General features: G+C 37.9%; 3 protein-coding genes across 4 annotated transcripts in view; 2 read left to right on the forward strand and 1 right to left on the reverse strand.

Moving 5' to 3' along the window:
* The window catches only part of LOC134825213 (uncharacterized), a 55,164-nt gene extending 46,301 nt beyond the window's left edge, over positions 1 to 8,863 (reverse strand). For both annotated transcript variants that reach the window (XM_063837366.1, XM_063837367.1), the window contains exons 1-9: positions 8,726 to 8,863; positions 8,502 to 8,559; positions 8,170 to 8,264; positions 7,639 to 7,803; positions 4,457 to 4,604; positions 4,152 to 4,305; positions 3,758 to 3,875; positions 3,427 to 3,490; positions 3,003 to 3,100 (exon numbers count right to left, since the gene is read on the reverse strand). In XM_063837366.1, the coding sequence (XP_063693436.1) occupies positions 3,003 to 3,100; positions 3,427 to 3,490; positions 3,758 to 3,875; positions 4,152 to 4,305; positions 4,457 to 4,604; positions 7,639 to 7,803; positions 8,170 to 8,264; positions 8,502 to 8,559; positions 8,726 to 8,798 (973 nt within the window). In that variant the 5' untranslated portion in view covers positions 8,799 to 8,863. The remainder of the gene's footprint in view (positions 1 to 3,002; positions 3,101 to 3,426; positions 3,491 to 3,757; positions 3,876 to 4,151; positions 4,306 to 4,456; positions 4,605 to 7,638; positions 7,804 to 8,169; positions 8,265 to 8,501; positions 8,560 to 8,725) is intronic.
* On the forward strand, positions 1,340 to 2,709 carry LOC134825388 (uncharacterized). The gene has a single exon (XM_063837566.1). The coding sequence runs from the start codon at positions 1,414 to 1,416 to the stop codon at positions 2,707 to 2,709; it is 1,296 nt and encodes a 431-aa protein (XP_063693636.1). The 5' UTR covers positions 1,340 to 1,413.
* Positions 5,398 to 6,907, forward strand: LOC134825389 (coadhesin-like). The gene is made up of 2 exons (XM_063837567.1): positions 5,398 to 5,433; positions 5,609 to 6,907. Exons 1-2 carry the CDS (start codon positions 5,398 to 5,400, stop codon positions 6,905 to 6,907), a joined length of 1,335 nt encoding a protein of 444 aa, XP_063693637.1.
* Positions 8,864 to 17,773: the final 8,910 nt, after the last annotated feature.

A 17,773-nucleotide genomic window follows, 5' to 3' on the forward strand; every position in this document is an offset into this window, starting at 1 on the left:
AATTTGAATATTGAAGGCTCTAACTTGTGGAACGTTACAAGTTGTAAAAAAGATAAAAAGTTGAAAACAAATGAACAGAAATGCAATTATTCTAATAATGAACTCATTGGTGACGAAAGTTTAGACGAAATTAAACCTGATTATGAAGTTTATCTCAACAACTTCACAAGGTGTGGCGCGTTTAAGTACAGACAACCCGCAATCGATAAAGCTTTCTGGGTAAACTCGGAGTACAGCCCCTATTGTAAAAACTACTGGGACCAAACAAACTGTACTGATCCCTCAAAGGTTGCTCTGAACTGCATAGTCAACGGATATCCAGCAACTATATCGAAGCAAATTGTGTGTCATGGAATAGAAAGTATGATGCTCTGCAGTGATGGAATAGAAAATGAGTGCATTGACCTCTCTCCAACATGTACTAACTTACATAAACACAAGATGTGTGACAATGTTACAGACTGTTCCGACAGAAGTGATGAAGAAAATATTATGTGTAGACAACTTACTGAAAAACCCTGCATCAGACGACTAAATGGAAAGAGTTTGAAGATTCCCCTGGCTTGGTTAAAAGATGGTACCACTGACTGTCAGGATGGAATAGATGAAACAGATATTTGGCCTACTTGTGGAGAAGGTGATACTTATCGATTTGTATCTGATAAGTCAAGTTGCTTGGACGATTATCGTTGTTTGAATAATGACATTAAATTTATCGGAATGGAAGAGCTCTGTGATGGCATAGATACATGTGGAAATGAAAATTCAGTGTGTAAATTTTCTAGAGGAACACCAGAACTGTACACCAAAAGCAGCCATACCGGAAGCAATATAATGGATTTATCTTACTGCGTGAATGGACTAAGGTCATTGGAAAAGCTTGCACCAAACTGCGAACCAATGACATTTGGATATCCGAGAGGAAATGTGTTTGGGTTGATCGAGAAGAAGCTGATGCACATACCTGCTAATTCATTTGATTGCCAATACCTGTATGGAGAACTTTACCTGTACATGAGTTGTTCAGGAAAGTGTGGTAATCATGCACCATGTCCACTCACTAGACCTGTGCGACATGATTCATGTCCGGGGCAGTACCTAGATAGAACTTACACAGTCGTCAACAGCAATTATCTCACATTTCTTATAAAGTCCCAAGGATCATACAATAATGATGTATTTGTATGTGAAAACAATCGTTGTCTTCCTTACCAAAAGGTTTGCGACTTAGTTGATGACTGTGGTGACGGGAGTGATGAACTATCTTGCACAAATCATTTCCAATGTGGTGGAAAAGGCAGCTTCGTTGCGAAATCTCAGCAATGTGATGGGATTTTTGATTGTGTGGACCTCTCCGATGAATGCAATGATCGTTGTGGAAAACATATTATCGAGGGCAAAATTCTGGAAGGTATGTCTTGGACAATAGGGGTACTAGCAGTGGTTTTCAACAGCGTTGTGGTGATTCAGAACCTTATTTCTATTAAGAAGTGCTCTTCTGTTGTGTCTTTACTCAACAAATTCCTCATTATGCTTATAAGTCTCGGAGATTTATTAGTAGGGGGCTATCTGCTGACCATTTCTATTGTAGATTATATTGAAGGTGACTTATATTGTCACAAACAGAAAGTCTGGTTGACTAGTAAAGCATGTTCATTGTTGGGGGTTCTAAGTACTCTTGGGTCTCAGTTCTCTCTTTTCTCAATGACTTTGTTGAGTATTGTAAGAATGTACGGTGTCAAAAACTCTTTCGGGGGTAGTAGTGGGTTGTCAAAGATAGGTGTTATCAGAAATATTAGCATCATCTTTGCAGTTATTGTTGTTTCTATGGCGATAGCAGTTGTTCCACTTCAACCATCTTTTGCAGACTTTTTCGTGAACGGACACTCATATGATTCAAGTATTCCACTTTTCGCTGGTTTTCCAGACAAATCTCAACACAAGAATGTCCTCACAGCATATTACGGAAGGATGAAAGATAGATATCTATCATGGGAAGTGATAATTGATCTGATGAAGGCAATGTTCACTGATAAATATAATGGACTACAGTACAAAAAAGTCAATTTCTATGGCAACGATGGTGTATGCCTGTTCAAATACTTTGTCAGTAGCGATGATCCGCAAAAGGATTATGTATGGGCAGTGCTTGCAATAAACTTTCTTTGCTTCACAATAATATCCACGTCCTATTTTGTCATCGGTTTGATATCTGCAAACTCTTCGAAAATGTTAACTGTCGGACACGCAAACAAGATGGTGAGCGACAGGAACCGGAAAATGAACCGCAAGATCGCTGTCATTATCTTTACTGACTTTTGCTGTTGGGTACCCTTCATAATCATATGTGCTCTACACACGCTTGGTATTATAGATGCTAGTCCTTGGTATGCTCTATTTTCAATAGTAGTATTACCTATAAACTCTGTGATAAATCCTTTATTGTACGACAATACCCTTTCCTTGACAATTAGTAGAACCTTTAGTAGCATACGAGGATCGTCGAATGCATTTATTTCAAAGATCAGCCGAATAACATCAGATACCCAATTAGATCCAGGTCTTGATAATCAAGAAATGGGTAGGGTTGCAGGATCAAAGCAACAAGGTACTGGTACGGATGCTATTCAGTCTAGAGGAAAGCCTGGGTGTGTAGGGGATGCTGATGAAGGCGGCATAGACTCCATAGTAGTGGATACTGGTGTTTAATCAGCAAAAAATGCTTTAAATGTTCATTTTCTAGATAAATGTTTGTCAGAAAATTGAGATATATGCATATAATATTTGAAGAGCAATGGATCATGAATTAGCCGTTTTCTCATTTCGTGAATTTGTTAGTTTTTATTTTAAACTTATGCCAGAAATACCGTTTTTATTTTATTTCCGTCAGCATCCCTACCACGAATATTTATTTCTACATTGACAATAAAGTTGCTAAAATAGCTACAATATAACAATTTAGGGGTACATAAAAGCAATTAAAGAATTAAGCCTCTTCTTACCGGTGGTATACCCAAGACATGGCACACTTTGAGCGGTAAGCTTGTAGCCACTTGATGTACAGTTCTTCTCAGCCTCGAATTGTGTCTTGTATGATCTCCTGTAGAGACAGGGTCATACATTTCATTTAAAGAGGCACTTCCACTTTCAAGTTTCACTTTCATTTTAAAAGTCACTATCACTTTCACATTTAAAGAGTCACTATCACTTTCACTTTCATTTGGAAAGCCACTATCACTTTCACATACAACATAAACCATAAATTGTAATTTTCACTGCAATCATTTTCTTTCACGATTCTTAACTGTAAACAGTCACTTTCCCATTTGATTGTTTGTAAATAACAGCTTCCATTTCTTTGTAAACAGTCAAATTCACGTTCACTTTCACTTTCACTTTCTTCCAGTTAACATAAGTATAACATACCAGTGTTTGTAGCATTTGTTCTCACAGAGAGTGTCCCCAATTGTATCGCACGTGTAATCATTATCTGAGAAGTTAAACTGTTAAATATAGTTTACAGGTTTCCAGCTGTCAAATACTGCTCAGTCATGAAAATCATCTATTCTTTTTTAAGGTCACATTTTATGTGGACCCTGTTTATAAAGCTTTTAAATCACGAAAGAATAATAATACTAAAAGTGGCTGGAAAATAAACAGATAGTAATAAAAATATAAGTGGACAAGTTTTGATGCCTTTTGGACAAAATGAAAACGAGAATACTAAATCACTTTCAAAGATTAATAAACTGATAACCTGGATGGTACGGGTCTGGATCTATTGTATCGTCGTGTGGTATCTCCTTAGCAGGGGACTGACAGTGGAACTGTTTTATTGTATCACATGACACCATCGTCACGTGCAAGTTCCCTGTCTGGATGAGAGTTTGGAAGGTTATTGGGGTCACAGGGGGTCACAGGGGGTCACAGGGGTCACAGGGGGTCACAGGGGTCACAGGGGGTCACAGGGGGTCACAGGGGTCACAGGGGTTTGATAGGGATTAGGGTATGATGGGTTTGATTGATGAGTTGTGACAGTTATATGTATTTTTACCGATCGTAAAAATACGGTTTGAAGTACTACAACAAACTGTCATTCCGTAATATGCACCAGCGGAATAGGATCACAAATATACAAATCTGATTCCAACCTTGTATAAACAAGTTTTAAAATGTGTGGCCTCTTCTTTAGTGAACCAGTCGATAGTTTTGTCTTCCGTTACGTAGAAAGGGGTCCAGAAAGGTTGCATCAAGTTTGTATCAGTGTCAACAACGTTTCCGTAGGTCAATTGATCTTCATCGTCTCTGCGAAATAAAAAATATCTCTAAATTATGGAATAAATAAAACCATAATATTGCTTTCACATAAATTCTTCCAAAATAAAATAGCAATTTACCCAAAAAATACCCATTGAACTTTGATTGGTTTTAAAACGAACAAATGTAAAAATCATACCCATAGTTGAACCGAAAGATGGAGCTATCTTTGGGACAGATATCTTTGGCGAATGTGTCTGCAGCAGCGCTGGTTTCCTTAGAGGGTCTCACGCAATACTTGTATGTGTTTCTTATTGCCTCAACCCAACCACTTTCACACGCTTTACCTGCGGTAAGGAGCATGTTCATTTTATAATCTTCTTTACTGAACTTTTGAATGAGTGAAGCGAATTTAAATGCCCAGTTCCCATTCAAAGTTATCAAATATCCATGTTTTGAAGGTTCTGGAACAGAACAGCTTAGAATGAATTTCTTTAATTCGAGGAGCGAGCAGAAGTTGTAAATGCAATAAGTGAACATGTGACGAGAGTCGAGACATTTAGGCGAGGCCGCTCTACAATCTTAATACGATGAATAAAATTCTCATAATGTTCTGGTAGATCTTCGAAGGTGTAACTGTAAAGTTCCTCCTTCCTAGTTATTTATGGCTATTCGGTATGCGGGCAGAAATAAATAATTAAATTTCAATGGAATTCTTGTTCCAGCAGGTTCTGTTAAGAGGAAAACTCGGTATAAATTAAATGGTTTTACCAGATAAGACATCAGCTGTCTTAATACGGTTAAAACCTTCGATCTTCGAACTTCGAAGGTGTTAATCAAAATTCCCCTTAATTTCTAATATGTTTACGGTTATTCGGTATGCGGGCAGAGTTTGAATAATAATTACATTTTGATTGAGATTATTTAAATTTCGTAGAGTTGTAAATTCTTTACAACTCTACGAAATTTATACTGGAGCCAAACTAACAGCATTAAATCTGATTCTTTCCTTGAAACATTTATAATTTATCGACTTTTACATACTATTCTAACATAGTTTATATTTCTGATTATCTACCTCAGTTATTTGTGATGACGACATCTGTCCGATGGAAGTCATGTTTTGCTCTCCTTACAATGATGACACTGACAGCAACTACTACACCTAATGAAGAGGTTGGTAATTTAGAATTTTCACCCGAGTTTTTATCCCATTGTGGTTACCAATCATAATTGGGGACCTTTATTATAATTCAAGCTTTTATGGGCTATCCTTTCACGGCCAGGGTACGGTAATCCATAATATAGCTCCGGTTAATTTTTAACTTCTGAATAAAATTCCACCGTACAGGAGAGAGCAGACATATCAGCGATCGATGATCTGAAAGATCTGCTGTACACCTCAACCCATAACATCATCTCCCTTAATGATCTGGTGACCAAGCTGACCGAGAAAATAGTTCTCCTTACCCTCTCAGCTGAGGACACCAGAACGGAAATAAAAACGACACAATCTGAAATTAAAGACCTGAAAGAGCAAGATTCAAGATTGCTGCAGCAGATTACTGCCGTTAAGGAGAACATGAGAGAAATTTTTATGATTGATGGAGGGTGGAGTGACTTTGGTGACTGGTCTGAATGCTCTGCTGAATGTGGTGGAGGAACAAAGAAAAGGGACAGGACCTGTACTAACCCTGCACCTGAACATGGAGGAGCTGAATGCCAAGGAGAGGACTCGGAAAACCAGGATTGTAACACACAAGATTGTCCAGTTGATGGAGGGTGGAGTGACTTTGGTGACTGGTCTGAATGCTCTGCTGAATGTGGTGGAGGAACAAAGAAAAGGGACAGGACCTGTACTAACCCTGCACCTGAACATGAAGGAGCTGAATGCCAAGGAGAGGACTCGGAAAACCAGGATTGTAACACACAAGATTGTCCAATCGATGGAGGGTGGAGTGACTTTGGGTATTGGTCTGAATGCTCTGCTGAATGTGGTGGAGGAACAAAGAAAAGGGACAGGACCTGTACTAACCCTGCACCTGAACATGAAGGAGCTGAATGCCAAGGAGAGGACTCGGAAAACCAGGATTGTAACACACAAGATTGTCCAATCGATGGAGGGTGGAGTGACTTTGGGTATTGGTCTGAATGCTCTGCTGAATGTGGTGGAGGAACAAAGAAAAGGGACAGGACCTGTACTAACCCTGCACCTGAACATGAAGGAGCTGAATGCCAAGGAGAGGACTCGGAAAACCAGGATTGTAACACACAAGATTGTCCAATTGATGGAGTGTGGAGTGACTTTGGGTATTGGTCTGAATGCTCTGCTGACTGTGGTGGAGGAACAAAGAAAAGGGACAGGACATGTACTAACCCTGCACCTGAACATGGAGGAGCTGAATGCCAAGGAGAGGACTCGGAAAATCAGGATTGTAACACAAAAGATTGTCCAATCGATGGTGGGTGGAGTGACTTTGGGGATTGGTCAGGGTGCTTTGGTGATTTTGGCGAGGGGAAACAAGCCCGCGTTAGAAGCTGTACCAACCCAACCCCACAACATGGTGGGGCAGAATGTAAAGGGAAGACTAAGGAATCCCAAAGATGTGCTGTATGTACGTATGGCGCATATGGCGAATTGTGTGAGTAGGAGATGAGGAATAGTATCGTGCGTGGAATGAGGTGGTAAATCTGAACATTCCATCCACCACCCATGTCATTGCAGTCAACTGTGTGGACTTAGGTGGAGGGTACGGGATCATTGCATCTATTCAAGATGCTCGAGGGGAACGACATGATAGTGACAGACACCTCCTGGAGGTGTTCTAACGTGTGGGAGAGTGGGTGGCAGGGGTCTAACTTTACTGAAGGTGACAACTGGAATCAAGCTACGGATCTTGGAGATGGGACCCCTTTGACATATAAAAATGGAGTCAGTGACTGGACGAATGTACCGGTATCTAGTAGACGACCAATTTGGACAAGCAGTGATTCCTATACGAACAAGTCAGTATACTGTCGCAAAACTCTTGGCTAGTCTCAACGTGTCAATTCTTTAATAATTAGACTTTTGAAATAAATGTATCTCACAAATGATTTTATGATTTTTACTCGGGGTTTCACTGTTTTTTAAAAGTAAACTTATCTCACAAATGCATAATTTTATTCATGTTTGATTTTTAGATGTTTTATCTCTGTATCGTATTTTATTGTAAACCATTTAAAAAATGAAACTTCATTAGCTATATTATTGTATTATTCATCTTTGAGAACTTGTATAATTATGATATAAGCTTCATCTCTCGCTTCACGCAAACATTCATTTTAAAACATTCACTTTAAAACATTCACTTTAAAACATTTACTACCACTCCCACTTACCGTTTTGGAGTTTCTTAGAACACAAAACATGAAGTTTCCTGGAACAGGGAGCTATGTTAAAAAGGGGGTTATCAGGCGAGGCGAGGCCGAGAGGGTTGGTGTAAGAGTACACACAGTACTTGTCTTTAACATCTCCTCTTGTTGCGATAGTGTTCTTCAACCAACCTGGTAATTGAGCGTACTAATTAAGTAATTACTAAAGTATATCATTGTATCATTGTTTAAGCTGGCAGCTAAAACTTTGAGATTGCAATTATGGGGTTACCCAAAATGGAGGCCACCATTTACAACTATGCTTTACTCAGAATCAGGCGCGAAAATGAAAGATGGTTAATTAATTTAAATGCCAAACTCAAACCAAAGAATGGGAACTTGTGACCGAAGTGCTGCAATACTGTCGCACGACACTATTACAACAGTGCTGTCGCACTATACTTTTACTTCTACAAACAAAAACAATCTTGATAATTTGTAATGATAATTAATTGTACTACGGGCAACATTTTCGAAGTTTCGTAGTAGTGCTCTTACCTGATAATTTGTTCTGTTCCAGTGTTGAATCTGGTAACTCTTTGTTCAGAGACTGACAATGTTTCTCTGCATCATTTTTATACATAACCGCAGATCTGAAGTGGATGTGAAAATTCCTTCTCGGACTTTATTTGAACGGACATTAAAATGAACGCTAGGGCCTCCAACCTTCCAACGTTCAATTAATGTCCTTTCAAATAAAGTCCGATAAAGTAGATCTTGCAGATAGTGGTTAAACGTATATTTTGTATTTACACGTAAAAGAGATTCTGGTGTTGGGAGCTGATTAGTAAATGATTTGTGGTTAAAGATTTAAGACTTATAAAACTTACTTCATGTTTTTGTAGCACTGCTTCCCGATTAAAACTTCCTCTCGTGGGCAGTAATACTCTAAAACATTAACTGTTACAACTTACAATAACTGTTACATTAACTGTTACATTAACTGTTACATTAACTGTTACATGATCTTGGTAGTGACGCTAAATCGGACAATATATTTTCATCATCATATATAGAAACATATTAAAGAAACTCACACAGAGAATTGACTTACCATCAGAGTCGCTGCTGAAGCACTTAATCAGTAGACTCACCAACAACACTACAAATACAATATTACGAACCATGTCAGAAACTCAGAAGAAAAGCACAGCGGGCTGTATATACAACAGATGATGTCGTGCTTTACAGTGAAAACTCTAATGAAATAAGGGGTTGAAGGGTAAGAGGCCGAGGAATGGGTCAGGTTTCAAATATGAACCGTGATAAAGTGAGACTGGTACTGTAGAGCTGATGAATGGAGAATTGAAATATTCGTTTAAAAGTTCATCTGGTGCAATGCCAGGGTGCATGTTGCTAATTAAGAGTTCTTGTGAAAATTTTAAGCACTGGGTTTATCATGATATTTTGAGAATGGCGGGACGTGAGAATAATGAAAATTTGTTTAACTGTAGCATGTAAACTAGAAACAATTAGTTTTCGATAAAACGATAAATTATGTTTATATATCATGATCGATTACCGTTTCATCACAAGTTTTCATGTGACTACTGACTGGACAGCCAACATACCATTTCTCATTTACAAATTCCATTAGTAAGAGAAACTGATGGTAATAGCGCTATTTTGGCATGCTCCAACAACCAGGTAACGCTTCTATCACGACCCTCTTAAAGTCTGAACTCTCACGAACCACGCAAGTCTTGTAAAATGTTGTTTGGTTTGGTTGCACTGTTGTTGGTACCCTCCTCCTCCTCCTCCCTCCACCGCTTGTCTTATTTCGAAGATGAGATATTACATATTATGTTGTACGAGAGAAGGGTTGCTGATGATCTGTACAGTCAGTACCATTATCATGACAACAACAAAGAGGATAAGTGTTTTGGGAAAATGCAGAAAATGATGGGCTGTGTGAAGAACAATGATTATCACCTCCACGTTATCCACAAACTGCCTACGGTTTTTACTTTTACTTTTTATATCTTCTACATATCTGAGAAATTCGGAGTGCAGAAAAGTGTTCTGAAAAGAGTATAATATGATGGTATAACTATATTCTGTAACTACTCATTCGAGGATTCCGTCGCCACAATTTGAAAATTCGATTTTTAGGGGCCACGCCCAATTAACATTAATTTGCGTATACTCGTGTTTCTGAACATATTAGAAACTCCATTGTAACATATTGATATAGGTCATGAAATCAGGAATTAGGAATATGATCTGAAAAGACAAAACTGATGTAAAATGACGAAGTTATCAAGCAATTTGTTTATCTCGTTAGCAAAATTGATTGATTGGGTAATCAATGATTATATTTATTGATGATTAATCAATGATTATTGATCATTGATTACGACACCGTAATTAGGCTCTCTGCACGATTACCATAATTTGGATATAGTATTAACCCAATCACCTGATATTCACACGTGATATTCACACGAATGAAAACTAGAAACAATCAGTTTTCGAAAAAACAATAAATCATGTTTATATTTTGGCTCTCTTGAGTGGGTCCATCATGATTGATTGCAGTTTCATCAAAAGTTTCAGAATAAGAACTCAAAGCAAAAGTAATTTAAAATTAATAATTTTAGAGTAAAATAAGATTACTACCCCTCTTTTAAGGGGGTATACACCAAAACAGGGGGTTTGTGTCGGCCAACCCAAATGACCTCACAGAAAGTTCAGTGACCATTTAGCGCACCGATTCGATTCCACCCCAAAAATTTGTTTTTGAGAACTCATTTCTGTAATCGACCATTTTCTGGTCAGTCAGGGAACCTCGGAATGTTTTGATGATGGGCCAGGATTCAGAGAACAATTTCATGTCAAGTACCAAAACAATCTGATGTTCCCTGACTGACTTTTCGGTCAAATTAAGCCTGAAAAAGACAATTTCAGCTTTTTGACTTAAGAGGTTATAACAACACAGCCTTTTGAGATACGGTAATGAAGTTTTGCACGCATGTAGAGCTGTACAGAAACAGATTTTGTGATAAATTTAAGGTCGATATCACAAGAAATAGCTAAATTATAGCTTCTCAACCAAAAAAAATTATAACAAATTTTTAGGGTGGAACCGGTGCGCTAGATGGTCGCTGAACTTCCTGTGAGATCATTTGGGCTGGAAAATTTTGTTGCATACCCCCTTAAACCTTTACTTAACGATAATTCAATGACAATTCGATAATAACGCCATCAGGTATCATGGGACAGTGTTGGGCACATTGGCACCACGTAACCAATTTCTGTGTCACGTGACTTTTACTTTTCTAGGTCACGTGACTACTGACTGGACAGCCAACATACCATTTCTCATTTACAAAGTCCATTAGTAAGAGAAACTGATGGTAATAGCGCTCTTTTAGCATGCTCCAACAACCAAGTAACGCTTCTATCACGACCCTTTTAAAGTCTGAACTCTCACGAACCACGCAAGTCTTGTAAAATGTTGTTTGGTTTGGCTGCACTGTTGTTGGTACCCTCGTCCTCCTCCTCCCAACCCCGCTTCTCTGATTTCGAAGATCAGATAATCCATATGATGTACGAGAGAAGGGTTGCTGATGATCTGTACAGTCAGTACTATTATCATGGCAACAACAAAGATGATATAAAGTGTTTTGGGAAAATGCAGAATATTATGGGCTGTGTGAGGAACAATGATTATCACCTCCACGTTATCCACAAACTGCCTACGGTTTTTACTTTTACTTTTTATATCTTCTACATATCTGAGAAATTCGGAGTGCAGAAAAGTGTTCTGAAAAGAGTATAATATGTGACTTGTAACTTTGCAGATGGTATACTGTAACTACTCATTCGAGGATTCTGTCGCCAAAATTTGAAAATTCGATTTTTAGGGGCCACGACCAATAAACATTAATTTGCGTATACTCGTGTTTTTGAACACATTAGAAACTCCATTGTAACATATTGCTATAGGTCATGAATTCAGGAATATGATCTGAAAAGACAAAACTGATGTAAAATGACGAAGTTATCAAGCAATTTGATTATCTTGTTAGCAAAATTAGCAAAAATATCAGGTGATTGGGTTAATACTATAAGATCCGAATTATGGGAATCGTGCAGAGAGCCTAATTACGGTTTCGTGGCAAGCTTTCACATGATTAGTGATAGGGTAATCAATAATCATTGATTAATCATCAATAAATATAATAGTTGTGGACACAACAAGAAAATTGAGAATAATCCTCGCACAAGATTATACAAGATTATTGTAGTATTAACTGATATTCACACGTAATGAATAAGAACTCCCATTTTTTCAGGGTAAATTTAATTTGAATGGCCAAACACAATCCATTACAATTTGGCTCGATCTGATTATTCAATTTATCAAATAAATGCGAAAATGAACTATTCGAAGAAAAAAATTAACAGGAATATTCTTCGATTCGATATATTCCTCGAATGAGTGGTAATAGCGAGTCATACCAGAAAAAATTAACTCAATACTTCCCCCCCCCCCCTCCCTCCCCCACTTTTTTCATACGGCCTGCAAAAGCGAGCGTATATCTAATATTTATTCGTTAACTTCTCTATAAGTATAATGATAAAAGTTTGATATCATAAAATTAACAGGTCCGAGAAAGGTGGTTCCTGGACAAACTGCTGAATTCCCCCGAAAAACTCGAAAAACTTGCAGATCTTGTCAACAAAAAACTACCCACAGCCCTCGAGCAACATATGGAAGATTTTAATTTCAAAAGTAGTTTCACATTGGAGCAAGATGTAAGAACCAAAATAGATCAAGCAATAGCGGAGTCGATGAGAGGTACTGCAGAGCAATATGAAAAGAAACTTGCACTGATAAAGGAGGAAACAAACAAGTTTGTGAGCGATCAACAGTCATTATTTCTAAGGGAGTTTCTAGATCTGACACGAAAGGCAAAGGACCGGCCCCTCAACAATGCTCCAACAGGCACCACAGAACCGCCGACACCCACCTCCTTTGCAACCTTCCCGCAGCGCACGTCAACACACTCCCCCTTCCCGTGGCGCGCGTCAACACACTCCCCCCTCCCGTTCCCTCTGTCACCCCCACCTATCCCTGCTTCCAAACTCCTCAGGTGGGTGGATGACTCTCGGGAGATAATGACCAAATGGGTTTTCAATGATTAAACACATAAGTTTGGACAATGACTTTTGGGTCTCACTGTACTCGTAACAATTTATACAAAGTTGAAACTCGTTCAGAACGATTTTATAATTATTAATTATTAAAGATATGATTTGCCACAACACCGGTTATATGACTATAATTAGAGCCAGTGCAATGCCACATGTATTGAATTTAAAAATCCTAGATTCTATCCAAAAAGGTGTTTTATTTGTGCCAGCCAAGTTTGAGAATAATTCCTCAAAAAGTTGAGACACAGTTGATAAACTTCGGAGTGACTAAAATACTATACAGCAAAACAGAAGGCTCCAACCAAACACTCCACCTACCGATCCTAACCACCCTAACAACTCTCTATCTCTCTCTCTCTCTCTCTCTCTCTCTCTCTCTCTCTCTCTCTCTCTCTCTCTCTCTCTCTCTCTCTCTCTCTCTCTCTCTCTCTCTCTCTCTCTATCTCTCTCTCTCTCTCTCTCTCTCTCTCTCTCTCTCTCTCTCTCTCTCTCTCTCTCTCTCTCTCTCTCTCTCTCTCTCTCTCTCTCTCTCTCTCTCTCTCTCTCTCTCTCTCTCTCTCTCTCTCTTTCTCTTGAACCCCTTCCCTCACTCCTCGTGGTGCACATTCGACACATTTTAGAGCTCATTTTTTTGCGCGTGCAACAGATCTTAAAATGATATCGACCACCACTTCTCCTTTTTTATTAGAGTACACCATAAAAACCTTTTTTCGTGGTTTAAACAAAAAATGAAATAATAATTTTAAAATTAGAATTTTGAGCCATTTTAGCAATTCGCATTGCAAATTTCTGGTCGGTTCACGATCTCTTGCGATTGATTATGTGGGACAATTCCAAACTGTTTTCTTTCTTTTATCCTTCCAGCCCGAACCATAAACTAATTTGGGGATCAGCAACATACCCGGCTGTGAAGTAGAACTAATCTAGGAATCTGGGAGACCGGCTGTGAAGTAAAACTAATCTAGGAATCTGGGAGACCGGCTGTGAAGTAGACCTAATCTAGGAATCTGGGAGACCGGCTGTGAAGTAAAACTAATCTAGGAATCTGGGAGACCGGCTGTGAAGTAGAACTAATCTAGGAATCTGGGAGACCGGCTGTGAAGTAAAACTAATCTAGGAATCTGGGAGACCGGCTGTGAAGTGGAACTAATCTAGGAATCTGGGATACCGGCTGTGAAGTGGAACTAATCTAGGAATCTGGGAGACCGGCTGTGAAGTAGAACTAATCTAGGAATCTGGGAGACCGGCTGTGAAGTAGAACTAATCTAGGAATCTGGGAGACCGGCTGTGAAGTAGAACTAATCTAGTAATCTGGGAGACCGGCTGTGAAGTAGAACTAATCTAGTAATCTGGGAGACCGGCTGTGAAGTGGAACTAATCTAGGAATCTGGGAGACCGGCTGTGAAGTAGAACTAATCTAGGAATCTGGGAGACCGGCTGTGAAGTAAAACTAATCTAGGAATCTGGGAGACCGGCTGTGAAGTGGAACTAATCTAGGAATCTGGGAGACCGGCTGTGAAGTAGAACTAATCTAGGAATCTGGGAGACCGGCTGTGAAGTAGACCTAATCTAGGAATCTGGGAGACCGGCTGTGAAGTGGAACTAATCTAGGAATCTGGGAGACCGGCTGTGAAGTAAAACTAATCTAGGAATCTGGGAGACCGGCTGTGAAGTAAAACTAATCTAGGAATCTGGGAGACCGGCTGTGAAGTAAAACTAATCTAGGAATCTGGGAGTGAAGTAGGCTCTTGTATCCTCGTGTCCGGTTCCTGGTATAGTAACTATTATAGTCATTATACTAATTTTATGTTACCTTGCTTTTAGGTACTGATAGCGCTAGATCAGTTAAGAACCTGGTAACAATGACTGGTAACTAATATGGAGGTTGGTAACTGATATGAAGGTTGGTAACTAATAGGAAGGTTGGTAACTAATATGAAGGTTGGTAACTAATATGGAGGTTGGTAACTAATATGGAGGTTGGTAACTAATATGAAGGTTGGTAACTAATAGGAAGGTTGGTAACTAATATGGAGGTTGGTAACTAAAATGAAGGTTGGTAACTAATATGATGTAACATTAGATAATACCTGGTAACAATAACTGGTAACTAATATGAAGGTTGCTAACTAATATGGAGGTTGGTAACTAATATGATGTAACATTAGGTAATACCTGGTAACAATAAATGGTAACTGATATGAAGGTTGGTAACTAATATGGAGGTTGTAACTAATATGATGTAACATTAGGTAATACCTGGTAACAATGACTGGTAACTAATATGAAGGTTGGTAACTAATATGGAGGTTGTTAACTAATATGGAGGTTGGTAACTAATATGATGTAACATTAGATAATACCTGGTAAGTGGTAACAATGACCGGTAACTAATATGAAGGTTGGTAACTAATATGGAGGTTAGTAACTAATATGATGTAACATTAGGTAATACCTGGTAACAATGACTGGTAACTAATATGAAGGTTGGTAACTAATATGGAGGTTGGTAACTAATATGGAAGTTGGTAACTAATATGGAGGTTAGTAACTAATATGATGTAACATTAGGTAAAACCTGGTAACAATAACTGGTAACTAATATGGAGGTTGGTAACTAATATGAAGGTTGGTAACTATTATGATGTAACATTAGATAATACCTGGTAACAATAACTGGTAACTAATATGAAGGTTGCTAACTAATATGGAGGTTGGTAACTAATATGATGTAACATTAGGTAATACCTGGTAACAATAAATGGTAACTGATATGAAGGTTGGTAACTAATATGGAGGTTGGTAACTAATATGATGTAACATTAGGTAATACCTGGTAACAATGACTGGTAACTAATATGAAGGTTGGTAACTAATATGGAGGTTGGTAACTAATATGGAGGTTGGTAACTAATATGATGTAACATAAGATAATACCTGGTAACAATGACCGGTAACTAATATGAAGGTTGGTAACTAATATGGAGGTTGGTAACTAATATGATGTAACATTAGGTAATACCTGGTAACAATACCTGGTAACTAATATGAAGGTTGGTAACTAATATGGAGGTTGGTAACTAATATGATGTAACATTAGGTAATACCTGGTAACAATAACTGGTAACTAATATGAAGGTTGGTAACTTATATGGAGGTTGGTAACTAATATGATGTAACATTAGGTAATACCTGGTAACAATAACTGGTAACTAATATGAAGGTTGGTAACTAATATGGAGGTTGGTAACTAATATGATGTAACATTAGGTAATACCTGGTAACAATACCTGGTAACTAATATGGAGGTTGATTTCTCTTGAAGAAGTTATCTTTTGACTCTATATGGAGGTTGGTAACTAATATGGAGGTTGGTAACTAATATGGATTATGGAGGTTGGTAACTAATATGATGTAACATTAGGTAATACCTGGTAACAATAACTGGTAACTAATATGGAGGTTGGTAACTAATATTGAGGTTGGTAACTAATATGGATTATGGAGGTTGGTAACTAATATGACGTAACATTAGGTAATACCTGGTAACAATAAATGGTAACTAATATGAAGGTTGGTAACTAATATGGAGGTTGGTAACTAATATGATGTAACATTAGGTAATACCTGGTAACAATGACTGGTAACTAAAATGAAGGTTGGTAACTAATATGGAGGTTGGTAACTAATATGGAGGTTGGTAACTAATATGATGTAACATTAGGTAATACCTGGTAACAATGACTGGTAACTAATATGAAGGTTGGTAACTAATATGAAGGTTGGTAACTAATATGGAGGTTGGTAACTAATATGATGTAACATTAGATAATACCTGGGAACAGTGGAGGAGGAACATAACGGAACGAAGTAAATGACGGATCATATTGCACACAATTCGATTACACGATAGAACCGCCGGCTCAAACACTTCATTTTTCGTCCCGGTGAATAATAATTTGTTCTACACTTGTAACAGTTTTCATGGTACTGCCACTGTTTATTCGATTTATTATGTCGTGATTACCGTGCTACTTTCGAGTTTTGTTTTGCTTACTCCGTCTCTTGGAGACGATGTAAATATGAAACTTTATAGTCGTCATTTTATATTGTTGTGTCTGATGGGGAGGTTGTTCTGTGAATATTGTATTAGTTTCCGTCTTAACTTTATTTATTAATTTATTATTTTCTAACTACTGAAAACGAGCAAATTCTTAGTTGCAGTGAACATTGGGATTGGACATTGTGAACGTCAGTCAGTGTACAGTTACACTGCATAAATGAATATTGATGATGTGACCGCATATGATTAGCAGCTGTTGACTGTCGTGGCGGTTAAGAAATAACCGATTCAGGTTCAGGGAGGCGATTTTGTTTTGAAAATAGAAAAGATGGAAAGAAGACTACGTTCAATTATTTGTCTTTTGTTTCGGTGCGATAAGCTCATCTGTGTCAAGTTCCATAATTTTAACAATAACTTAACTTAACTTAACTTTTAGAACGGAAAATAAGTTTTAACAAACGCATGTACCGATAATTTTTATTCAACGTTCTACACTAAAACTAAGCTTAATATATCCGGCCATGGAACAGTAATACCGCCGATGATTTTCGTTTGTTTTTTAATTTAACGGCTACGTACTTCATTACTGAGTGAAGTGTACAAACGTGTAATATGAGTATATTTTTAATGTGGGATTACGGTGTATGTGTGCATGTTGAAGTAGATTTGTGACTCTGCAGATTAAGTTAATTCTCGTGGATAGGAAACCTTTTAGCTAAAAATACTGAAATAATTTTTAAAATAAGTATTTTAGGGCGTTTTTTCTTTCTAGTGTTGTTCAATGATGTGTGGCCGTTGAGAAAAACCTTAATTATATCTGATTACTTATTTTTTCGAGACTTCACGATATGATGGACAATTATTTCTCTCTGATTCAGG

This window comes from Bolinopsis microptera, chromosome 13 (genome assembly GCF_026151205.1).
Source record: "Bolinopsis microptera isolate Bmic1 chromosome 13, MBARI_Bmic_1.0, whole genome shotgun sequence".
In the NCBI taxonomy this organism is placed as follows: Eukaryota; Metazoa; Ctenophora; class Tentaculata; order Lobata; family Bolinopsidae; genus Bolinopsis; species Bolinopsis microptera.